We start from the raw sequence: 26,032 nt of genomic DNA, 5'->3' as shown, positions 1-26,032 counted from the left end.
TCACTACTTTTGTGCGACGGCCTTGTATGATATGCGAAAGAACGTACAAATTTGGAAATAAAAGATTTCCACCCGACAACGACGATATACTAGTGTTGTTGCTGCTCTTATACCACCATTATTACTGGGGTTGGTGTGGGCCAGACAGTAGCGCCCCGCGGGCCGGAAATGGCCCGCGGGCCGCCTATTGGGGAACCCTGCAGTACATCAACGGAGACCTTTAAGATTGGGCCCGTGGAGGGAGCAGTGAGCCAGAGCCCACAGACCTTTATGTTCCGATACTAGGGATGCATGATATCGGTATCAGCAATATAAAAATTAGGGGTGTAACAATATAGTAACTGTATCGAAATATCGTTTTTAACTTTAAAAATCGAAGTAGATCGAAATGAAAACAGCTAAAATCGAATCGAATCGTTTTATTTTGTATCGTATCGAATCGGCAGTGCAAAGAATCGATTGTATCGATACTATCTACATGTGCATTGTATTGAGCATTTTTAAGAAGAAAAAAATAAAAGGAGGGGTTTAATTACTTTTCCTTTCCATATAGCTACACTGGTATATCGCTAAATGTGAGTAATCTCTGGGTTCATGTCAAGGTGCAGGTTTGTCAATATACAATGACCATGTATTTGGCAGATAATCACTGTTTACTTATTTATATCCATAATAATACACGTTTCCCTTAAAAACCTGCACTATCCACACCTTTCACACAGATTTAATTTCTTTGCTAAATAGTTACTATATCGATTTTAAATAATTCAATCGAATCGTATCGTATCGCCATGAATGAACGAATATCGTCCATGTATCGCATCGTCAACCATGTATCGTGATATGTATCGAATCGCTATTAAAATGTATCGTTACACCCCTAATAAAAATGCAATATCGGTCAGAAAATGATAGGCTCCTTACCGTTGGGAGTGATGGACAACAGGGAGCATTGCCAGGTTGTTCCAGCATGGAACGGACAAGGTCAGACAGCCAACCAGTACACAGGCCCTGCCTCCCAGCAGGTCTCCCAGAGAAGGCAGGGAACTCCACCACATTGAAGACAAAATGCAGCTTCCCTGGGTGTCTTAGAATGGAGCTGAGGACACACGAGGAGAGTAGCAGACAGATAGACATTACTGAAGGGGAGAAATAATTAACCGAAATAAAGTTTCTGAACTTTTTTATGGACAAAGAGGCAACCACAAATATTCAGGTGTACATAAATGAATTGGACCAGTGATGTTCAGAATATTTGAGAATATGTGTAATGCATACTGCTCTATCATATACTTGCATGGTTTGACAATCTGACAAATCAATATCTCATATTCTTATCATCAGGGCAGAGAAACTAATGTATATCCAGACCGTGGCTCCTAGAAATACCTGATAAAATTGTCTTTCTTTCTTAGAGCTATTGGGAAGTTGGTACAGACTGCCAAGCCCCCTGTAAACTTTTAACAGCTATATATTTTCCTTGGTCCCATTAGTTGGGTCGTTTATGGCACTTACGTGACTGTGGAGAGCAAAGGTCCGTTTCTCAATGGATTTGTCATCTAGGAGGGTTAAACAAATTTGGCTAGGGTGTATTTTTTTTTAAAAAAAGACCAAAATCCAAAATGGCTATAATCAGCTGTGACGAAAATGAACTTTTCAATGGTTTGACCTACAGTTATGAATAAAACTTGTTTTCTGTGACTTAATGATTTAACCTGTTTTCAAACTTCTGATCCAAGATGGCTGCCGACTATCAGCTCTGAAACGTCAATTTTTTAACATCGTCATAGAACCTTCATATTAGGCTCTAATGAAAGCTCTCTTCCAACTAAAGCTAGTACAACTAAAACAGTGGCGTCAGTTCAGAAAATGCTAAGGTATGGACAACATGTTGCCATACCTTAGCAACAGGCATGATACATTTATTTTAAGAAGTACATTTTATTTCCCCCCCATTTCGACGGTTTAGAGGCTGGGTTTCCAAGGCTAGGCTGGATATGGCAGCCCGGAACAGTTGTTCAAGTGCAGCTAAACTTGGCATGTTAGTAAACGTGCCACAATTAACAATAATGCATTGCACCTGTGCAGCTGACCTGCAGAACCTGGAAATATACCATTGTGTCAAGATGGGGAGAATACAAGTGTGGAGAATATAATTATAATACCTTGTTAAAGTTACCATTTTGTTAAATTTAGCATTTGTAGTTATTTTACTGTAATTTAACAACATAATAACCAGTACAGATAGACAAAGATTTATGACAAAGAATTATGTTTTTTGACTTCTCCAGTGCTTTCAACACTATCCAACCGTCTCTGCTTGCGGAGAAGCTTACGCTGATGGGAGTGGACAAGGGCTTTGTGGCATGGATCACAGACTACCTTTCAGAAAGACCACAGTCTGTGAGACTGCAGAGCTGTCGGTCTGATGTGCTGGTGAGCAACACGGGGGCCCCGCAAGGAACTGTGCTCTCACCCTTCCTGTTCACTCTCTATACATCGGACTTCCTCTTCAATTCCAAGACCTGTCATCTGCAGAAGTTCTCAGATGATACCGTGGTGGTCAGCAAGATCTCGGGTGACAACACGGCTGAGCACGATGGTGTGGTTAGGGACTTTGTGCAATGGAGCGAGGCTAACCATCTCAGGCTCAACGCAAGCAAGACCAAGGAGATGGTGGTGGACTTCCGCACCTCCAAGAGAGTCCCCCCGGTGCCAAGCACCATTAACGGTGAGGTGGTTGAGCTTGTGGATAACTACAAATTCCTCGGAGTACACCTGAATAGTTCACTGGACTGGTCGGACAATGCACAGGCGATTCACAGCAAGGGGAAAAGCAGGCTGTTCCTCCTGAGAAGACTGAGATCGTTTGGGGTGTGCAATAGGATGCTACAGATGTTCTATCAGTCTGTCATGGCAAGTGTCCTCTTTTTTGGTATAACATGTTGGGGTGGCAACAACAGAGCAGGTGACACGTTTAACCTAAACAGACTGGTGAAGAAAGCAGGCTCTGTCGTCGGGTCCCCTCTGCAGGGGGTGGAGGAAGTAACCAGTGTGCGCACAGCGAGGAAGCTGGATTCCATCTTGGAGAACTCCTCCCACCCCCTCCATCTAGAGATCACCAGTTACTGGAGTAAGAGAGGAAACGACCGCTTTACCTACCCAGGACGGAGATGTGAGAGATTAGGAAAATCTTTTGTACCGGCTGCCCTTAAGCTGTACAACGAGACACATAACGGTCGCTTGAAAAGGTCTCCCTTCCTAACTTAGACTGACGGAACCTTTGCTGTATTGACATTGACCTCTAAGGAACTATTGCTGTATTGACTTTGACCCAAAAGGACCGTCCAGGAAGAGTGCTCATGTGCGTCTTGCGGTGACACGCTTCCTAGTTTCTTCTTTTTTCGCACTGATTTTTTTTTACTTTGCACTATTAGTTTGTGTTGGTAGTTTCTGAGTATTTTTGCTTTGTTTAACAATGACAGTGAGATACTTGTTTGCACTAACTAGCATTGACTGCTATGGTCTTTTTTGCAAGACACTTTATGTATATATACTTATATATTATTCGCCCCCTCTATTGATGCACCTTCTCTTTATTGGTACTGTACTGCTCTTTTTTTGTTCTCTTGTTTCTTTCCCTCTTATCTATTTTTTCTTACGTCTCTGTAACTTTGTAAATAACTGTATACTGCTGTGCTACTACTGGACAACTGAATTTCCCCCTTGGGATAATAAAGGTATCTATCTATCTATCTATCTATCTAAAGAGACATTCATGGATTTATATTTAAAAGTAACTTTTATTTCCCCCCCTGGACCCAGGGTATGGCAGCTGCATACCCCTGTCATACCCAATTGACGCCCCTGAACTAAAATAATTCCACAGAGGTCATCTCAAAGGTCAAAAAGGTCACCTTTTGTCTTAAGCCCCGTTTTCACTGAGTCAAACTTCTGGAAGTTTTTTCCAAAATGACGGCAATTTTGAAATTCACGCCATGTGAAAACGGCCACTTATTTTGTCTTCCGTGAGTTTTGGTGTCCCAAACGTGACGGGAAAATACCTAGTAATTTTTGCCTAAAGTCCCGGCAGAATAGAAATATCCCCACAGTGAAAACGGCATACCGTGATTTTTACTTTTTTCGGACAAGCAGGTGCACGCAAGGAGCCAATATTAACAGTTAAAGCATTGTAATTGGGATTGAAAGCTTCAGAATCCATATTGCATTCGAATGTTATGTAAGCCAGCCAAACACAGAAGACAGACGTCGAGAAATGCAAGCTTAATGCTAGATCAATGCATGGTTCAAAATTATTCTATAGCCTATTTGTAATTAAGCTGTGTGGGTTTTGATACAAGTCCGCTCTGGAGACAGGAGCGCGATGCGCTCGTAATGTGATAAAAGCTGGAATCTTTACCAACTTTTTTTACGGTGCTATAGCCTATTTTTTGTCTGAGTGAGACACAATGCGCTCATTTGGCCTATGCTGTGATGAAAGTTGGAAGCTACCAACTCAAAGAGCGGCATCATTAGTTAATAGTTTCTCGTCGTAAAGTGTTTTACTGAGCAGCGAGCGAGTGGATGACCAGCATCCATCGGTGACGCATGAAGAAAAAAAAACAAGCCCACAATCCCACATGTGCAACACGTTGCATAAGCGATCCTTTCTGAACCTTATGTGAGTGACACACATAAGGTTCACATGTGTTGTTTCATGAAGAATATTTCTTGTAACTTGTTAAATCCATTGGTGAGAGAGAAAAGGAGAGACGAACAGACGTGACTCGCTGCTGCTTTAGCAAGCGACCAAGCGTCCAGACGCAGACGGTGTGGTAAGCACTGGTTGCCATGTTTGCTAATTATAAGCGACTATGGTCTTGATTTCCGTAAAGTTGCTTGTATGTATTGATCGTTTCTGGCTGCTTTTTATTTGTTGTGATCTTTTAGATCGGTAATTGTCAAGTAGCTGATGTGGCGATGCTTATAGTTTTAAATTGCTTTTGTGGCCTAGATAATATCACTTTTTGGGGCTTATTTTCGTACACCTGGTTGCTTATTTCTCTCGCAAAGTCTGGCAACACGGATTTTCATTCCGTGACGGTTTAGTAGTGAAAACGATGTATTTTATGGCGATGCCAGCATTTTTGCTCATGTGAAAACACCCAAAAAACAAAACTCCCGGCAAGTTGAAAATGATTATGCTAATTATTTTGCAGGAAAAATTCCGGAACTGTAGTGAAAACATGCCTTTATACAGTGATTATTCATCAAACTAATAGACTGCTACACTTCATCAGAATGTGTTGATTCTCCACACTGGCTCCACTCATCATCAGTACTACTGTCATCTGAAGAGTCACAAGGTGGGAGCTGCTGGGGCTAGGGATATCGCTAACGTTTTTTCTCCTAACCGGTTAGCCGACAGCATTAACCGGATAATTAACGTTTTTTTTATGTTTGTCTCCACCAGCCGAAGGCAGGGGGAGAGTATGTTTTCGCCCCTGTCCGTCCGTGCGTCCGTCCGTCCGCCCGTGCGTCCGTCCGTCCTCCAAGTTTGTTACCAGCTAATCTCCGGCACCGTTGGCCCGGTCGCTGCCAAAATGAGCACACACACTCCCTGGATGCCAATTCAGAACCTCTGCCCCACATTTTACAAATGGCCCTGTTCTAGCGCCACCATGAGGCCGATGTTTGCAAAACACATTTCTGTACACTACTCCTACAGATTTTGTCCAAAAATCACGCAAATCGGTAGACAGTATCTCTACAGTCATGTGATCGACACGGATCTGTCTTATTGTCCATATTCCATCCTGATTGGCTGATATTGGCTTTCAAAGTTTGTAAGATTGGTCCATTTTGGACAAAATGCCTCAAATCACAAACGCAGAGTGCAATTAACATGAAATCGCGCACACACGTTCCCACTGGGCCGAGGAAGAAATGCCACTTCAAATTTTTGAAATCAGCCTCATGGTGGTGCTATAACAGGCCGATTCGTGGTTTTACCTATAACTCCACCGATCAGTTTCAAACTTTGTAAGCGCACTCCTTATAGGCCAAGGAAAAACCCTTTCCTCGCATTTTTCACATCAGCCTTTTATAGCGCCACCTGGAGGCCGACTTATGCAAGACACATTTTTGGATATTACTCCTTCAGATTTTACCTACAATTAACACAAATCAGTACACAGAATCTCTACAGTCATATGATCAAGACGGATCTGTCCCATATTAAATATTCCATCCGGATTGGCTAAGATTGGCCTCCAAACTTTGCAGGATTGATCCGTTTCGAACAAAATGCCTCAAATCAAACACAGTGTGCAATTCAAAACCACCATGTAGTCCTACACATAAAACACGGGGGGCGAGTGTGTTTTGGGGCGATTGTTCGGTTACCTCAGCAGCGTTCTCTCTCTCTCTTCTCGTTGAGCAGTCGTTTGGCAACAGGGCACAGTGTAACACCTCACGGAAAACTTTCACCAGGACAACACTTATATAGTACCTTGGCATAATAATATCTTTGGCTATTATCTTGGAGTTGGCTTTCAAATTATCTTTTCTGCCCGTGCAGCAAAGTTTGGCGAAGTTTCGTTTCATGGTTAGCTCTGCACCACAGCGTTAGACCACTACAGAGCTAGTCTGCCACTGCTCTCTGACCGGGTGTCTCGCATTAATTTGATTTGACAACACTGATGTTGAACAACGATGGATGCGCATTCTTTCCATTGCGCGCCCCGCGACGGCGCTGCCATTTGATTTCCAAGCGAGCTCAAGGCAAGGAGGAGAAGAAGGAAAAGAAAACACAGCAGCGTCGCAGCGCGCGACACAAAACCACCAGTCTGTTTAACAAAATCACATCCCCATAGTCAAACAACACTTTCCAGGACCAGGACAATGCGATCATATTATTATGAAAATTAACCGTTTAACCGTTAAGCATAACCGGTCTTTTCTTAACGGTCGGCTAACCGATTAACCAGTTAACCGTCGACACCCCTAGCTGGGGCAAGGAGGGGAGGGTGTAATGCACTGGTCGGCATTTCCAATTAACAAGTTCCCAAGCATAACCAAGGGGTAAGGGATGCTCTAGCAGGTTGTAATGGAGCTGGCAAAATGTAAGGCAGATTGGTCTGGTATCAACTGCCATCATTGATGAGCAAGCAGTTCAGGACCCTGAAGGATGGCGTGCATGAAAGATTTGAATACTGAGCTATTTGACAGGTCTTTTCCTACACTTTACACTTTTCCTATACTTTCCTACACATTTAGATGGCCAAACTCAGGTTGAAACCTGCTATACCACTAACATGTGGAACGCCCTACCGAAAGCCTTAAACGAGTGTAAATCCCTAACTTCCTTTAAAATCGGTCTGAAAAGTCACTTAGGCCAACAGGTGGCTGCTGCTCGAAACTTGTAATAGACAAAGCCTATACTTACCTCCCCCTTTCCACTGTAAATATATGTTATTTATTTTCTTCTTTCATTTAAATTTTCAGTTTTTACGTCTGTTTTTTAGTTTTTTCTTTTTGATGATATCCTCTGCATAGTACTGTGTTCTATCCGTCTGTGATTCAATGTTATATATAAGATACATAAAGGTTTCCTATGTAAACAAGCCAAAAGGCTTTCTTGGATCTCCTTTTAGTTAGACCTTGTACCAGTGAACTGTACTGTCATGAACCTTTTTCCTATTCAAACTTCGAATAAAGTCTTCAATCAATCAATGTGTCATGGACGTCGGCCTGGCGGTTGGCTATTTAAATGACATCATTTTCTCAGCTTGTGGTCGAACTCAGTGAGACCAATAATGTTTTCCTCTAGGCTTTTGAACTGTCATTTTCTTCTCACTAAGTGCTAATATGGCCTTTTGTGAACTATTTGACCTGCTGTGGCAAGTCTCAAGTCTAAAAATGTTGCATGGAACAGCAGGATACAATCCAGGGGTGTCATTTGGGCCTACAGAGTGTTGCCATGGCAACACCTAGCGTTTTCATAAAAAACAAGCTACAAGACATATTCTTCATGCAACAACACATAAGGTTCAGAAAGGATCGCTGATGCAACATGTTGCACTTGTGGACTTTTAGATTAGCTGTGGACTCACTCGCTGCTCTTTCTGTAAAAGACTTTTAATCATCAAACAAGGACGAGAAACTAATGACGCATCTCGTTGAGAAGAGAACACCTTGTTTTGGAACCTCTCCCTCCGCTATACAGTTCTGAGATAGCGGAGGAAGAGGTTCCGAAGGAGCTACCGTTGAGAAATCATTGCACTCGCAGCCAGTCATGATCACAATGCGAATCTAGCAATTAATGCCCTAATGCAAGGTGAAGCTGTATTTTATTTCTATATCCCATTCCTTTACATTCAAATCGTTTTCAATCCAAAATACAATGCTTTAACTGTTATTATTGGCTCCTTTCACACACCTGCTTGACAAAATAAAATGCCTTTTCACTGCAGGGAAATTTGTATTCTCCCGGTACTTTCAGCAAAAATTATTAGGTATTTTGCCGTGACATTTCGGACACCCAAACCTCCGGCACACAAAGGTGGCCGTCCAGAAGTTTGGCTCTGTGAAAACGTGCTATACTACTACTCTACTACCACTACTCACTGTATAAGACAAAATGTGACCTTTTTGACCTTTGAGATGACCTTTGAGATGACCTCTGTGTAATTATTTTAGTTGTACTAGCTTTAGCTTCAGCAGAGCGTTCATTAGAGCCCAATATGAAGGTTCGATGACAATGTTAAAAGGTTGACCTTTCAGAGCTGATAGTCGGCAGCCATCTTGGATCAGAAGTTTAAAAACACGTTAAATCATTAGATTAACATCAATTATGGATTCCTCAACCCAAAAAGTCACAGAAAACAAGTTTTATTCATAACTGTAGGTCAAACCATTGAAAAGTTTGTTTTCGTTTGGATCTTGGTCTCTAAAAAAGAAATCCGTCCTTTTTAAAAATACACCCCAGCCAAATTAGTTTGATAACCCTCCTAGATGACAAATCCATTGATCTCCACGGTCACGGAAGTGCCATAAACTACATTCTCAATGGTTACTGATCCATAGGGAGTATAGGTGTTAACAATAACAAAATATTCTACATCTTGGGTCTGAGAGTCTAAATCTCATCAAAGCCCAATAAATAATGGACCTTGATATGAAAAGGGTTGAAAACCACTGCTGTAGTAATAAAGGAGCTACTGAAATACGAAATACCGAAAACAAAGTGTGGTGCTGGAAATTGTGGAGGAAATATATTTGATGGGGAGATTTACACACAAACTCAGGTTACAGGAAGAATTGTTTAATGAGATAATGGGAAAAGTGGATTTTATACAAGACCCAACAAGATGACACCACCGTGAATGGACTCAATGTGAATTGAAATGTGATACTTGATATGTTGTAAAAATATAAATCCTGTACTGTACCTAATGTAACATCCTGCAAATAAAAATTAAGTAAAAAGAAAAAAGAAACCCACTGCTGTAATGGGAAATGAGTGCACAAAAAGTATTGATACGGTGCGTTTGTCACAAAATCCCAAGTCACAGCACCGCAGTTCTGTTCTCTGCTACTACACTGGTCTCAACTCTCACCGAGAAACCGACTTTGGAGGATATGCATTCCAACAAAGGATAATCAAAGGAATGAGGTTATGCACTCATTAAATGCAACTCTAATTACAGTATGGAAATGAGCAAGGGAGAAGGAGGATGAAAATGAGAACCCTAAATCATGAGCTACATCAAATGGGCCCACGTGATGGATTAAGCCTAATTTGTGCTTTAACGCTAATTTGCGCTTTGCCAACTACAGCGCCAATTCAAAACGAATGGCTACTGTGCTGTCTCTTTACAACAGACACAACTGCCTGTCCGTGCTTCCTCCATCCTCTTGCTTAGGAAGGCACGCTTGCTCTCCCCTTATTCCCTCACTCTCCAGTTCCTGTGGGCCACTGGAGACCTCTATTGACCACAGCATCAATAATGCAAGCCTCTGTAATGTCTCAGTGCCATCTGATAAACTACAGACCCCATCTCTCATTTCTTTCTCTTTTAGAGTGCACACTTCTATGGCTTTGCGCGCGCGCACGCACACGCACGCACACACACACACACACACACACACACAAGTGGAGGACTAATGAGAGAAGGTAGGCAGTTCTGAAATTGGTTTAGATGTTGTTGTTCCACCTGAGCTTTAAAGCAAATCTAAATGGGCACATTTAATAACAGGAATGAGCTTTAAAGCAAATCTAAATGGGCACAATTAATATATATATATTAATATATTAATAACAGGAATGAATCAATCAATGACCTGCTATATGTACCACAATGGCAGAAGAAATAAGCAGCAATGGCTTACAAAAAGAAACACAAGCTACAGTGAGCGCAGCCAATGATTCATGTTTACATGGTTTCGTGCAGAACAGACAGAGATAAGTCTCTTTGTCACCTCACCTGGCTGCTGAATAAGGCCTCGACTGCAACTTTGGCAGGTGCTCTGCAAGACAAACAAGAAATGTATGAGTCACAATAACGTTATCTCTCACTTTTGACTGTCTCATGCCGTCAAACGCCATTAACAGAAAGCAGTGAATGTCACCACTCAGCTGCCCAGACATCCTACCTACCGATCTATCCCCCGCCTGCCCCGACAGGGTTAAAAACTCATTTCTAGGACACACTTCTATATTTATGAAATTACAAACTCAGGGTTATGGAATCCCAAGAGTCCAGATGTGGAGCCAGTAGGAAACAGATTGCTTATGCAGACCTTATTTCAATAGCAGCCATGAAGGTGCCCTCCTTTGGGTCAGCTATGTGGTGTGTGCCGCATACAGTACGGCGCGTGGAGGCTTCAATAAAAGCGGTAAAAGTTGAGGGAACTAAAGAAAAGTTGTAGAAATTAACAGAACAAGACATTGTTTTTTTTTCCTCCACCCAACAGGCTCACAGTGTATTCCTTATTTTTCGTCCATTAAAATTATTGTAATGATAAATGAACCTAAAAGCTAGGCTGTGCCATTTGCACCAGCTGAGCCCTTGTGAAAACGCACATTTTTCCTGATAAGCCCTTTGGTAAAGTATAAGCAGCTGGGTGAAATCAGCTCCGCCCGTTCCCTCTTTCCCTCTGACATCCAAACAGCTCAGGGTGTTACAGTGAGACAGCTCCCCACATTGACGTATGAAGTCTACATTCCCTGTCTTTGTGCTGTAGAAGATTACAAAACAAAAGCTGATGATAAATGACACCACTTAGCTTTAAGTTTGCGTTCAGCCTTGTGACAAATGAACGGGCTTGGTCTCCCTTCTAAATGTGCATCTTTAGTTTTAGTTTAAAAGAAAGAACTAGCACAAGTACCTTTTATTCTAAAATACAAAACTGAATCATGTGGATCTTCGTCACTACTACTACTACTACTAATACTACTACATGGGAGAATTGGGAATTGGTGTTATAATTATAATATTGTAAATAACAGATGGTAAAATTATAATGAATTTAAACATTATTTTGAATCATGTGTATCTCAGTATCCACATGGGTAACGGCTTGGGAACTATTATGTGACCATCCCGTGACTCCAAATTTGGGCAAGGTTTCAGCTCAATTCACCCTTTACTAGCCTTCTGGTTGGTCCCTGACTGACCAATCAGCAGGCTCTTTCTGCCTTGTCCCGCCCTGGTTCCACCTTTTTATGTTGAATTTGCTAAAACATAATTTTCGGAGAAATAAAAACATTTAAAAACATGCCCTGTCACTATACTGCCACTGAGAGGCTCCTTTTTACTGATACCAAGATTAAAATGTGAATTGAATACATAGAATAACAATACGAAGCAACTAAATGTCAATGGTAGTGGATGGAGAGAAAGCACTTTTGTCCCACCAAGACACAGAAACCAATGGGTGCGAAGAGGGGCGGCACAACGGGCGGGACTTGACAAAGGGTGAATTAGAGCCCCATAGACTTCCATTATAAATATTAAGTTTTATATTAAGTTAGAAATGTAAAAACATACAGTATATGACAAATTTAGTTCGCCTGGTACAAAAAGTGATAAAGACCATAGGATCTTAATTTAGAGATATACTTGACTTCTAGCCTGTAATAAGGCCTTAAAGTGAAATCACAAGACCAAACGCCTAGTCAATAAATTCATGTTTCCTGCAAACTTCCTTAATCAGCAATGTACTAACATATTATATGACTGAACCTATAACTGCTATAGGAATGATTTACTGCTATAGGAATGATTTGGTTGACACGCAAGTGTGCAACACAAGTGCGCAACGAAAATAAAAGGTTCAATATCTCAATGTTTTTATATTGCTCATTAAAAAGATATGCCTATTATATTGGGGTGACACTGTATTTTTATAGAACACTACTTCTAGCATAATCAGAAATATTGATTGTGAGCTGTGGATTTGTTGGGCTGCATACAGCTAAAATACACTGCACATACGGTATGTCTCCTTGTGAGCACGTTATCCCAAAATCAATCAGAACCAACCGCTCCACGCTGCAGCAAAATTGATTGAACTTTAGAGAAAATCTCTTCATTCTTCAGGACTACCTGAAGGACAAATAATTCTAGGCAGCACAGTTCTAAAACCACGTCCCACTCATTTTGTGCACGCACACTAGGGGTGGGTGATATGGTGATAAATATCGTTGAGACGATACAATGTCTCCACGATATGCCTTTTCAGAGATATCGTATGTATCGTGATACAATGAGGGAGCCTTATAAAAAAATCCTGTTGAATTGTTAAGACAGAGATTCTTTGCAGAATTCATTTAAACCTGCTTTTTTGTCTAAATCAGTAGTTCTCAAACTTAAAAATGTCAAGGTCTCCCGCACACACACACACACACACACACACACACACACACACACACACACACACACACACACACACACACACACACACACACACACACACACACACACACACACACACACACACACACACACACACACACACACACACAAGAGTGACTGTTAACACTCTCTTTGCCTCTGTCTCTGCCTTCACACCATGTATCACCGTCTCTCCATCACACTATGTGACAGCAGTGTCGGGAAACGGAGGTGAAATAATCCATCATTCTTTCCTACTGCTGGCACTGATTATGCTGTTGCTGCTGACACATGGGATATAATGCCACTTTTAACCCTTCTGAGTTCAGAGTTCTGCAAGTGACTCATGCGAGATGGCTAAGAAGAACCATCTCTGATCCAACAGCATAACGGCTGGGTTTCAATGTGGTTGCAAAGTTTAAGCTCTAATGTCCCAGTCTGTAGGCAGAGGTACCGTTAATTAAAACATGAAAAACTATGGATGTGTATGGAGGCACATCGAATTTATACTTTGCCCAATGCAGTTTTAGTCCAACGGAACCGTCAAATTGGAGATCTCATTAATAATTTGGGCAAGCAAACTCTTCTCTGTAAAGACAAGAGAGTATTGGGAGGGGAAAAGCATGGTATCAGAATAGATCTATAAAAATGTATAGATTCTGTGAGGTTTTCTCACTTCATGTGTTTTCCCATAAGGGGCAAAATAAGACTTTGAAATGTAATGGTTTTCTCGGGTGTCTACTGTATATGTTAGACTTATGCTGACACATTTTCATGCGTAACGCTCCACCAGTCACACTACACTAGACCCACAGATATTTCTCACACAATCTCATTTAAGCCTACAGCTTAAATAAAAGATGCCCAGACTAGATATGATTCAGTTCTGTGTCTTTCATTTCACAACCGTTCAATCCAGAGGGTATTTCCACCTGTTCCACATTACAAGGGCATTAAATCCAGGAACCAATTTATATACCTATTTTATACCCTGCAGGCACGGGGCCACATACTGTACATCTGGATGTATACAGTATGCCTCTTTCCTCATTATTTATAGTTAGAGTACAATGGCATAAACATCCATCAGCAAAACCCCTTCCACTTTGGGTCAAGCTAATGAAGCACCAATGGTAAAGTGATGTGTTAATTTGCTTTAACAGCGTCACCAAGAGTAAGGGCTGACCATTAACCTATGCTCCTGAGCGACCCTGCATATGTCCTTGCGAGGCGCATCCGCTGACCGATGAATGGACCACCACCACAACCACATTCCTGGACAACAGCTGTTGCCCACGAAGTGCCTCCAGCAGCACATTTTCCACGGGGGCACGAATGTCCTGATTGCCAATTTCTGCATGGGTTCACCACAGAGAAAGGTGCTGCGGTTGGCATACAGGCCAGAAATAACTGACATTGGGGCAGGCCAAGAGCCTGTGACACAGCTGTTTTAGAGGACAATTCAAGTTGTGTGTAAAGTTGTGGCCAACTCATTTCACTGTCTGGTAGTTTTCAGTCAAAGGATATTATGTATATTGAATGACCAGCCAACTCTCTAATGAACTTATTGACAACATTGTTTCACTAAGCGTTGGTTTAGAAGATCAAAAAGGTGATAGTGTCTGAATTGCAGAAGGAAAGTCAGAGAGAAACAACTGATCAATGTCATTAGCGGGAATGAGGGGTACGGGGGAGGACGGTTATCTTTTGACATGGTCAGGTCATCATTTTCAGTCTCACACAATCTCATATTTGTGTCTAAAGGGGTTAATAATTGCACCACTGAATCAATGTACATCATTTTTGGTAAGCTCTGGAATCTTTAGCTAGCCATTTAATGTAATTATGGGTTATAATGACAAGTGAACAACAAACAAGAACCATACTTTCCTGGAGTTATACTGACCCCTAGTGAATGATGGAAGACCTCTCTTGACTACATTTGTTATTGGTTAAGGAGCACTCGGTGTAACTTGACATAATGTTGGATCCTTTCAAAAGTAAAGAATGGAGTATATTATTCCACCGAGAGTTTTTCCCCCAGGTGTGGTTTACAGCCAAAAGCCATCTCAATCTTCTCCATCCCAGCACATATCTACAATGAATCACATCTGATTCAAAACGCTTTTAAGTCTGTGTCTGGAAATAAAAGGTATTGTATTGTAACTCACTTAATAAATGTCTATAGAAAGTCCAGAGAATAAATGTCAAAATGCTTTGGTAGTACCATTTCTTTCCATCATCAAAACACTAAAAATGCCAGGGTGTTATACAGTTTTTCCCATATAAAAAGGTGATGGAGACAGAGCAGCCCTTTGAAATAAAGTCTTGGCATAAATGCCAGGTAAAAGATACAAAATGAAAAACTGTCCCAGTGTGAAATAAGACACCACAAAATAAAACGTGAAAGAAAACAAAGAAATGTGACACCTGTCATACGTCAATGTTATGTGGCTGGAATCCTCCCGCGGGCATATTGGCATTTAAGTACACACACTTTGAGGAAACATGCACTGCAGAGTTCTCCCACCCACCAAAAGACTGCTGACAGACAATATATAAATGTTTGGCATTCTGACCTATGAGGAGGCTGAGAGGAGGCGAGAGGGAGGGGAAAGCAGTGAGCAGGTCCAACACACTGAGGCTTGGGTCTCTCACAAACAGGTTGTAGTCTGCAGAGCCTTGTTTACTGCACAACTCCTGCAGTCTTCTCTTCTGCACGCTGTCCCCTGTATATTCCACCAAAGCTCTGACAAACCCCTAAAGGGACAGAAAGAAAAGTTAGTGTGGTGGTTTGCATCTCATTTTAGTCAGTGGTGTCAGTATTTCATTTTTCCCCAGAGACTACACATCCACTTCCGTTCTCATTTGGGAGCACAATCCACCAGTTTTTTTTTTTGTATCTTGTGCTCCTGTCTGATCATGTCTTCGCAGTAAAAACCTGTGAGAACTTGTAATTTCCACACGTTATGGTAATCATCAATGTCAGTCTTGTGGCATGCCGACGCCACACTCGCAAACAAGACTCCCAGAAATGCCAACGGCAGTCATCACATTTACAGCATGTTCAACAATGTTGCGATGTTGTCAATCCAAAGGAGGCAATTAATTTTAATGGACATCAAGAGCAGTTTAGAATCCATTTGTCTTCATTTCCTCATGGCCCTCAACTCCAGAATACAGCCGCATGACAGCCGCACACCTTATGTAGACCATAGCAGCTTCAAATTTGTCACTTTCTGGGAGCCAAATTTAGAAAATCCATTCTCAACTGAGCTCATTAAAATGTACCGGAGCTTTTGTAAAATGGGGATCCCAACAGAAACAGGCCAGTGGCCCAGTATTTTAGGAGTGATGCCATAGATATGGTGCATATAAAGATACTGTATAACTTTCTTTACACACCATAATAAGACAAGTGAACAGTCATTAGAGGGCCATTTGTTTGGACTAAATTACTTGTAATCCCAAGATGAGAGAATTGCAACAAAGAGAAACATAACTAATTTGCAATTCATTTAAATTCATTTGCATTCTTTATTCTGTTAAATCCCAAATGCATTCTGATCAGTTAAAATGATAATATTATTCTGAGTGGTATGGCTGTGATGAATGGGATGTTCTGGGTGATTAGACATTAATTTAGGCTGTAGTGAAGTGTTCATTTAATGTTGTAAATGACTTGCACCTGTAATGGTGTGGTAAGTATATGTCCTGCATTGGGGGGGGCAGGATTCCTCTGTGGTTCTTTGGACTGAGCTAGGGAAGTCAGGGAGATTTCAGAGTCTCTCCATAGTTGGCTGGTTGTTGAGCCACAAAGCAATGCAAAACTGTGAGTAGTTTGCAGTGGTTAAGTGCTGCCCAGCACCTCGGCGGTTGGGAGTTTGAATCCACCACGGTGCATCCGGCTTTGACGAGCGTCTTTACAAACATAATTGGCCCGTGTTCAGGGGAGGAAAGCCCGGCGGGGAGGGCGATATTTGTCACTGCACGTCCTCCTACAGGCTGGGCCCGCACCCGTCTGTCAGCGGGGAGTGTTGGGCGGTAGGACGGAGGCTGCATCCGCCTTACTGGCAGGTTAAGGCCCATTCCCACTGGGCGCAATAAAGCTAAATATAAAAAAAACATCGCTCTCAATTGAAGTGGATGGCAGGCTGGCAGCATCCACACCACAACGATAGAGACAACGATAGAGACAACGATAGCGCTAAACAATATCGTTTGGATCACTTTCCGTGCTATCACGTCATGACGTCAGATAATTATCGTTAGCTTTAATTTTATTGCGCCCGGTGGGAATGGGCCTTTAGTCAGTAGGATACAACAGCAGTGAGGGTTAGGGTTAGGGTTAGGGTTAGGAATTCATTGGCATAAGAACTACAAATAGGGAGAAAAGGGTGGTAAAAAACTAACAAAACACTGTGACTATTACTGTGCTCAATCAGCACTAAGCACAGAGTTGATGAATAATTGAATAGGACCACAATGGAAACAAGTCCCCAGCCCAAATGTATGACTGTACCCTGTGCTGTTAAAATGTATGTCTAATGAAGTATTCAATTAATCAATCAATCAATCAAGTGTCAATTTAAAGGTAGGGTCTTTGGTTAAAATAAGTGTTAAATAGCTCTAAATTCTCATAGTACTCATTGCTATAGACTGTTTGTTCAGTAATAGGAGTCGCCGAGCTATATTTTCGTCCATGCCTTACCCCTTATACCTAAACTTCTTTTTATAACTATTTTTTAGGAATAGGAACTCACAAGACGTATACATAGTGCTTTTACTGAGACAGTATTGCAGGTGGCATAAACTTTTACCACAGAGTTTAAGAATAGCACACCTTCTTGGGCACACTCCTCATCTCCAAACACCATGTGAGCAGGTGTTGCAGAGTGCAGTTTTCAGGGATATAGGAGGGCACCTGGGCACCTACACGCAGGGAGACAAAAACATGGACAAAATCATCTCATGTTCATGACACCGTAACGAACATGAATGCCATAACGCTAACAATCCAAAACTTAGAAGATTAAAACGGTGGGTAAATTATGGACCATTGTCAACAAAAGATATATGCGAGTGTGAAAATAGCACCTCGGTTATAGCCTCGCGTAGCCAGGCTTACTCATCTGCGAAGAGAAAAGCCTGGTTACAACCATAGGCCAGTGATGTCATTACGTGCGCATCCCGCATCAAAAACTCATTCAAGTCGCCCAGGGACTCATTCATGTCATGGTCCTGGGGTCCCGGGGATGCGCCTCCATTGGAGTCCAAGTTAAAATAATTTACCGGGTCGCGGTAAAATAAAAACATTTTAAAATTCCACAGACACCACCATTGTTCATGGGTGAAAGCATCCTACTTTACCCTACGTTAACACAAATAAAATCCACGTAGAAAGTCTTAAACAGGCGATAGAAACGTCAATGTTTTGATTTCCACCGACGTCCGACGCCATTTTGCGCGCCCGAATTCATTAGGGGCACATGTTTTAGTAGTTTTAGTAGTTCTAAGTTCGAACATTAGCCAAATTGTAAAATAAATATAAGAAATAGGCAAACATTTTGAAAATAGCCGATCTACAAGCTCACAGCGCTCGAAAACATTGTATTGAGGACTCATAAAACTTTTCTGGGACCCATTTGAATGACCACCTGTGGGTCCCGGGACCCATTACATTGAAAACCTAGTAACATCACTGATAGGCTGAAACGGTATATAGAACGGTGCTACTTCCGCCGGGAGAATTTCACCGGATGTTATTGTTTTTTCAGTGTGGTGTATTCCCCGCTGGCGGAAAAAACTTTTCTACTTCTCCCGACCCTTTGGTTGCGCTCGTAATAAACAATATCCAAACAAAAACATGGATTCTGACAAAGTTACACCTATTAAGAGTGAGTTAAGAGTTACGATCTATTTATTTTGTTTCGCTGGCGGATATAAACAGACCTGCACTGCGTGACGTAACTTCCCTTAACCGCAGCACTTCCGCCACTTCAGTAATGCCGTTTACATCGCCTATTGTGGCCAGGGTGCCTCAGTTAAGGCAAGATCCGCCCGCGGAAGTTTGTGATTGGCTGAAACGGAGGTAGGGAGCACTCCCCTTGTTCACTTGGACTGCGCGGAAGTGCCGAAAGTCGCAACGCTCGACAAGGCGACTTAGGCGGCTTTAGCTCGCTCGGCGGTGTCTCACGTGGCTCAAGTCAGCTTGAGACGGCATGCCACCGTCGTCTCCACTAAAAAAAACGTGTCTTACCTTAACCAAGGTGCTTTTTTGATACACGCAAAAATAACGATGACTCATTCCAATCCAATGTCCTAACCCTAATGTTCCTTTAGAGTAAGTATCGGGTCTTTTGGTTGCATGTGGAAAAGATTTAATACCCATCCTGAACATTACCTTTCTTTTTGGTGTCTTTGCGCAGTAAGAGCTGGACGAGGTGGTTCGTCTGCTCCTGCAAGCCCAGCCTATGGAGAAGCTGTTGTACCTCAGACGTTCTGTTGGGGCAGCGCACCTCAAACGAATCCCCCGGCTGGTAGGTCATTGTGGGATTGGCCTCGGATACAGAAAAAAGAAACAGTGTAAACAAAACATTTCAAGCACCAAGTCGTTGTTTCACTTTATCTTTGTTTACAGGCTGCTGCAATCAGTTTTGCTGGAGCAAGAGGCATAACTCATAGTGCTTACTACAAAGCACACTGCAGACTTGCTGCAATATCATGCTGTAGCCCAAGGGTTCCCAAACTTTTTTGTCTCAGGGCACCCCATAAATATTTGTTTTAATCCGAGGCACCCCTACATTATAATTTTCACTCCCAGCACCTTATATTTATAGCATATCGTTGTTGTCGGGTGGAAACCTTGTATGTCCAAAACCGTTTGTTTTGTATTTATCATCTATAAAATGTACTAAACTAGTGAAAACAGCAGATCTACAAGCACACAACCTCGCGAGGCGTTGTGTGCTTGTAGATCGGCTGTTTTCACTAGTTTTGTGCGACAGTCTTGTATGATGAAGCAGGGCTTTCTTTGCTTTACCAAAAGACGTCCACATTTGAAACTTGAAGATACAAGGTTTCTGCCCGACAGTGATGATATTTTAGTGATTATGTTGCGAGGAAAACGTTGAGAAAATAGCCATTTTGGTTAGAACTGACTGAAAATAACTTTGTACTTCAAGTTTAAAATGATACTAAATATTTTTCTCAAGTGTTCAAATAAATTCCAAATACTATCAAATTATCTCGCGGCACCCCAGGGTGCCCCGTCACCCACTTTGAAAACCCCTGCTGTAGCCCGTCATCATTTAGAACAAAAGACAAACATAGTAATACAATGTTGCTGTACACAGTATGCTGTGGTGCTTACAGATATGTCCAGCTCTAACAGAAGGGCTGTCTTGACTGAATCCCCTCTGGTCAGCTGTACAGCCCTGGATATGGGCACCTCCTGAAACATTTCTGCATTCAGCAGAGTAGAGCTCTGAGGAAATAAAATATTTATTTCAAATAAAGCCAAAAGAGGTAATGAAGTATGATGAGGTAATAACCCAGAGCTCTCTCCGGAAATTATTAACCCATTTAGGCCTGAACACATTATGACGCAATATTTTATGCTTTAAATATAAAAAAATAGCATATATACAAGCTCACAGCGCGGCACCGAGTGCCGCGCTGCGAGCTTGTAGATCTGCTATTTTTGAAAAATCGTGAAAATTAGAATTTTGACCCGATTCTATAAGTGTCTTTTGAATCCTTCTAAGATTTTTGGAAAAAACCTATGTTTCTATGTCAGCAATCTGGCTAGCCATCGTCAAAGAAAAGGTCCTTTTCACTTAACTGGAGCTCAGTTAGTCTGTTCTTGAGAGACTACTATGTCAGTGGTGCTCAAACCTTTTCATGTGAAGGACCCCCAAAATGATATCTATTTGGCCACGGACCCCCATCTCATAATATGTAGTTCCAGGGACCACCCAGAAGCAAAATTTGAGTTACAAACGTTCGCTTTGAAAATACATATATTCAACGATTTGCACACATTTTCACGACTTTTTCAAAAATAGCAGATCTACAAGCTCACAGCGCGGCACTCGGTGCCGCGCTGTGAGCTTGTATATCTGCTATTTTTCACTGGTTAAAGCATTCAATAATTCTAGGCCTAAAAGGGTTAAAGGCCCAACGAGACACACAGACAGAACAAATGCGTAGCCCCACACTGTTATTTATATTATACAAAAATACATTTGTATAAATAGCGGATGTATTTATGGTCTCGAGGTGATTGAATCAGCTCTTGAAGGACTACTGTTCACACAAGAAAAAGAAAGAAAAAACAAACAATAATATATTATATATACACTAACATAACTATATATTTTATTTATGACATAACAAAATTCCGAGAAACAAACTCTTTCAGAATGCGTGTGAATATAAAATTGGTTCTCCACCAAAAAGACTACAAGAGACTCTTTCCAACTCGTTCAGACTGGTAGACTGTGGCAGTCTGTGGCATTTAGTTGGCACAGACTAAGCACAAACTCTAGTCAGCCGAAAGAACATTGTTTTTGCGCATGCAAAGTAGTCTGAAACGCTGATCTGTGTGTGCCAGTGTGTTTCCAGGTCTGCTTATTATAGGCGACTTTAGGATTGTTTTCCTGTAAAGTCGATTGTAAATATTCACAGTAGCGGGTTGCTTTTGTTTGGGCTTGTTTTCCAAAGTGTAGTTGCTTATTTGGGCTTGCTTTCAAGATAATTTTTGTAATGTAATAGGGCTCAAGTGGTGAAACTGATCGCTTCTTTTAGGCTTGTTTTTGTTTACCTGGTTGCTTGTTTCACTCACAGAATCTGGTAAATTTGGCAACACTCTCTCAGCTCGGAGAAATCAACACAAGCATGTTAGCGCTAGCTTTGCTTTGGAGTTGTTCGATTGGTATAGGAATTGAGAGTTGAGATTGAGAATATGGCATCTAGTTCAAATGTGCAACGGGAAACTGTCTGTGGCTTATTTAGGCTTGCTTCTGCACCAGCAGTAGACTAGAGGTCCACTCTACAGTGGAGTATTTATTTACCCCTCTCATCACCACCGACGGCTAGCGAGGACGGCAAATGACTGAACATGCTCAGTTCTAATATGATTATACTAGGAGGAAGATCTTTAAAAAAAAAAGTGTACAGAAAATGTTAAAAGTAAGTTTTTATGTGGTAAATCTGGTAACACAGCTTAAGTTAGCCACATCCACAGTGTTGGGTGTATGGTAAAAGTGGAGGGGATGATTTTATGATGTCATTAAATCAGTGTTTTCAGATCTGGCCTTTTGACTCAGAGGCTTTCAGCTTTCAGGAAGAAACCAACAATACACAAGGAAGGCAAATTTGCACATTATAATAACCACACCTGGTGGTCTGTTAGAGTAATGTTAACTCCATAGACACATAGAAAACATAAAAAGTACAAAATTATGGCACCACCTCTTTAAAGTCAGACAGAGCGAGATCTAGTGCCTGTATTGTGTGCAGCAGCAAACCTCACCTCTTCTACTTTTCCTTGCTGAAGTGAGACATCTAGGAAGGCAGGGGGCAGTGCAGGAACGTTCAGAGACAACTGAGACAAAGGTGGGAGGGAGTGTGTCAGTGAAGCCTCCAACTCAGTATTGGGGACACCAGAATCCCCAGTCTGTGTCTCTGGTGCTGATTTAGAAACATCAGCAATGGCACCTGACCCGGACGATACTCCCGGGCTATCCGATGAAGATGCTTGTCTGGGGTCGGAAACAGTCGGTTGTGCTGAAGCCAAAAATACTGATTTGGAGTTGCTTGCTATAGGCTCTCTGGCTGGGTCAGAGTGCTGACTGTTCTGAGTGTCAGTGAGACTTAGCAAGCTTAGTTTGACATCCGGAAGACATAAACCGGGAGTTTCCTTTGTGTGCGTCTCCTTCTCCGTGGCCATGATTGATAAGATATCTTTGATTGCTTCCCACAGTCCTTCAATCCACGGGTCTATAACCAGCTCCAGCCTGGAGCAAAGACAAACAGCAAAGTCCACAAGGTGACAAGGAGACAGAGCCTGATAATATTTCAGTTGTACCAGAGCATTGGAAGTAGGCTACCGGGTCAACATGGGAAAGTACCTGGCTACAGTTGTGAAATTGACAGTCCATGAAATCCTGAGCATGTTGAAATAGTCGCAGGCACATACGCAGGCACGCATGCACGCACACGCACGCGCACGCACACACACACACACACACACACACACACACACACACACTCTTCAGGACTTACCCTACACCATCGTCTGCATGTCCTGTTGCATAGAAATGTTTGGCTCCAAGTTCCTGTAGACGACGGTCAATTGTCTTCCCACAGTTGCAGAAATTTGCATAATTTGTGTCTCCCAAGGCTGGAGCGTACACAACAAAGCCTGTGTTAGGCGTTACTTAAACGGTTCACCCAGTCACGGTGACGCCTGATTTACACTTGGTTGAACACCGGTGTCGTGCATTTGAAATATCAGATCTACAAGCTCACAGCACATCAAGCTGTGACACGTTGTAGATCTGGTATTTTCTTTGCACGACACCCGCCCGCAACTAAATATAACTCAGTTTATGCAATATGCAAACAGTTTATAAATAACTAGAAAGAATGCGGCACAAATTCAGTTAAAAAGCGGAACCGTACATATAAATAAGTACCTATTGAATGACATAACGTGAGTGCTTGCTTGCATAATTCTCCTTTTATAGTTTATGAATGACACCTAGTGGTTACCCTTTGAGAACATTATTCACCGTTTTTCACTTTAAAAGAAAATGTGTTTTGTAAACAACTGTTTCCATAGATTGACAGTCTATGTTCAATCATTTGCACATTTATTATTTAGATTGTTTCATAGATACGCCTCACAGACCCCAATGCAGTAACTTACCTAAAAGAGCATAGCGAAGGTTTTTGAAATGGTCTGATGCAAGCGCCTTTTTCTTGATTCCCCTCACAAATTTGAGTGAGTTGTCTGGTGGCTCCCCGTCTCCAGTAGTAGACACAACAAATACCACTGGAGCTTTCTCCCTCTCCAAGTCATACTGGAAAGAAACAGTCAAAGTGGTTTTAATATTAATGTTTTGTTACTGGCAATGCTGAGGACTAGGCCATATGTTGATATTATATTGATATCATGATATGTTATGAGACTGGTTATTCTGGGCAGTCTGGGATTTTGTATTGTCATAGTATATTATAATATTATGGCGTAAATGTATTTTCCTGGTAATAAAGGCTATATTAGAGCAAAGTGATGTATGAATATCAATATTGAGGTATTTCGTAAGAAACATTGTGTTATACCCTCCTGCGCAATAGCGTGAACTCGTGCAGGATTTAGTCTGCTCTGATTACAAATGTAACACATAGTAGTATGTGAACTACCTTTTCGTTCTGGTTCAAGCAGCTAATGTCAGCGACCAGTTCGTGTTCCCCTGCCTCTTCAGCTATCCCCTCTGCAATGGACTGAGCCTGTCCCTTTTGAGAACCATACAAAATCAAGAACCGGCTGTTCACTTCACACGGCATTCTGCAATAGTAAGAAACACAACCAAATTATTTCAGAAATTCGCAAGGAATCCCAAATAGGCTCTGCACCGGTCCTAAAATGGTTGCTATGATACGACTTGAGAATTGAGATGTAGCTAAAATATCAATTCAATTCAAAGGAGCTTTATTGGCATGAGAAAACATACGTTTACATTGCCAAAGCAAGTGTCACAAATAAAATAAAAACAGTTGAAAATGGGGAAGATATATACAGTTGGAGGGGGTACAGCATTGTGTAAACAGAGCTATGTCGCATTGTGACATTTTATATATATATATATATATATATATATATATATATATATATATATATATATATATAATATCATTCTCATTGTCCTATTAGTGATGAATTTCTGGAATGACTACTAGCTATAATATGTGCAAACTGTGCATATTATCAATAACTATTAATAACCTTGTGTGCCAATTAGTTGAATCATTGATGGTCAACACAGAAGTTCAACTAAACAAATGATTTTAGCTGGCACAGAGTCAAGTAGGTTCATTGCTGGTCAACACAGAAGTTCACATAAACTAAAACACGATTTTAGCAGCCACAGATTTGCATGACACTCTTACCTAGTCGCTGAGAGTCTGGAAAATAAACAGACCGGCTGCCACAGAATATGCTCTGCAACATTGTGGAGATCTTTTAAAAGCACCCTCAAGAGGACCACCATGAACCACCCCCGGACATTACGTCACAAAAAAGCACGTGGAATGGAGTTATTAAAATAAAAAGGGGGAAATACTTCAATACTTCTCTACAAGACAGTTGTAATGATTAAAGACAGTAGGCCTACATTTATGGTAGTGTAAGTGTTGTAATGCTAAACAACTGATGGTCACAGAGACAGTGTCAGCCTTGGTCAGCTCAGCTGTCAGTAAAAAAAACTATAATTCAGTGACATTTAACTAAGTGAAACGTATCGAAATGCACACAACAGCAATTAGGTTTGTCGGAATGTGTTAAAGAAAGTTTGTTTTGTACCTCCAAAATAGCTTCTCCTACTTTGACTACGGACATGACTCTTCCATTCATGGCATACAACAATATCTCGCGTGCTCGCACGAGATTGGACGGAACCATCCATGTTAGAAAGGGCGTCAAAGATGAATAAAAAAATTAAAATGAACGCTTTACAGTTGTGATTTTTTTTTTTTTTTAAGATTTTTTTTTTATACGCATGGTTTCTAACATACATCACTGAAATTTGATAGTTTTGTTACGTGCCTTGAGTATGTGGAGAATACTTGGTTTCTATTCCGAATTAACCAGTGTGATCCGCGGTTTAGAGCCCGCCTACTGTATCCGGTCATTTGCAAACACACATACATGCATGTACCATTTCCGTATCCGCTGTACACCCAGACCGGATGCCAGTCTAGCGTGGTGCATTCACTGCATTGCAACCGAAAGTTTCTACCTTGGGTACGACTCATCGCTGTTGGTCTAGTCTAGGTGTTGCCATGTCTGCTTATTATAAGCGAAATTTGGCTTTTTTTTATGTTAAGTCGCTTGTAAATATTGGTAT

The 26,032-nt window shown here is 41.5% G+C and overlaps 1 protein-coding gene across 2 annotated transcripts in view; it reads right to left on the bottom strand.

Annotated features, from left to right (window-relative positions):
• Positions 1 to 25,525, bottom strand: part of mtrr (5-methyltetrahydrofolate-homocysteine methyltransferase reductase) — a 55,225-nt gene extending 29,700 nt beyond the window's left edge. Inside the window, exons 1-11 of one of the 2 annotated variants that reach the window (XM_080752093.1) lie at positions 25,489 to 25,525; positions 24,330 to 24,474; positions 23,833 to 23,986; positions 23,187 to 23,304; positions 22,435 to 22,918; positions 20,272 to 20,385; positions 19,303 to 19,459; positions 17,743 to 17,831; positions 15,479 to 15,659; positions 10,488 to 10,530; positions 925 to 1,099 (exon numbers count right to left, since the gene is read on the bottom strand). In XM_080752093.1, coding sequence (XP_080608219.1) covers positions 925 to 1,099; positions 10,488 to 10,530; positions 15,479 to 15,659; positions 17,743 to 17,831; positions 19,303 to 19,459; positions 20,272 to 20,385; positions 22,435 to 22,918; positions 23,187 to 23,304; positions 23,833 to 23,986; positions 24,330 to 24,473 — 1,659 coding nt within the window. In that variant the 5' untranslated portion in view covers position 24,474; positions 25,489 to 25,525. Of the gene's footprint in view, positions 1 to 924; positions 1,100 to 10,487; positions 10,531 to 15,478; positions 15,660 to 17,742; positions 17,832 to 19,302; positions 19,460 to 20,271; positions 20,386 to 22,434; positions 22,919 to 23,186; positions 23,305 to 23,832; positions 23,987 to 24,329; positions 24,475 to 25,076; positions 25,192 to 25,488 lie in introns of those variants that run through there. The other variant, XM_080752092.1, reaches the window with a different exon arrangement.
• Between the last annotated feature and the right edge of the window lie 507 nt (positions 25,526 to 26,032).

This window comes from Nannobrachium achirus (genome assembly GCF_963921795.1).
Source record: "Nannobrachium achirus genome assembly, chromosome: 21".
NCBI lineage: Eukaryota > Metazoa > Chordata > Actinopteri > Myctophiformes > Myctophidae > Nannobrachium > Nannobrachium achirus.
This window is presented reverse-complemented; position numbering and strand designations above follow the sequence as displayed.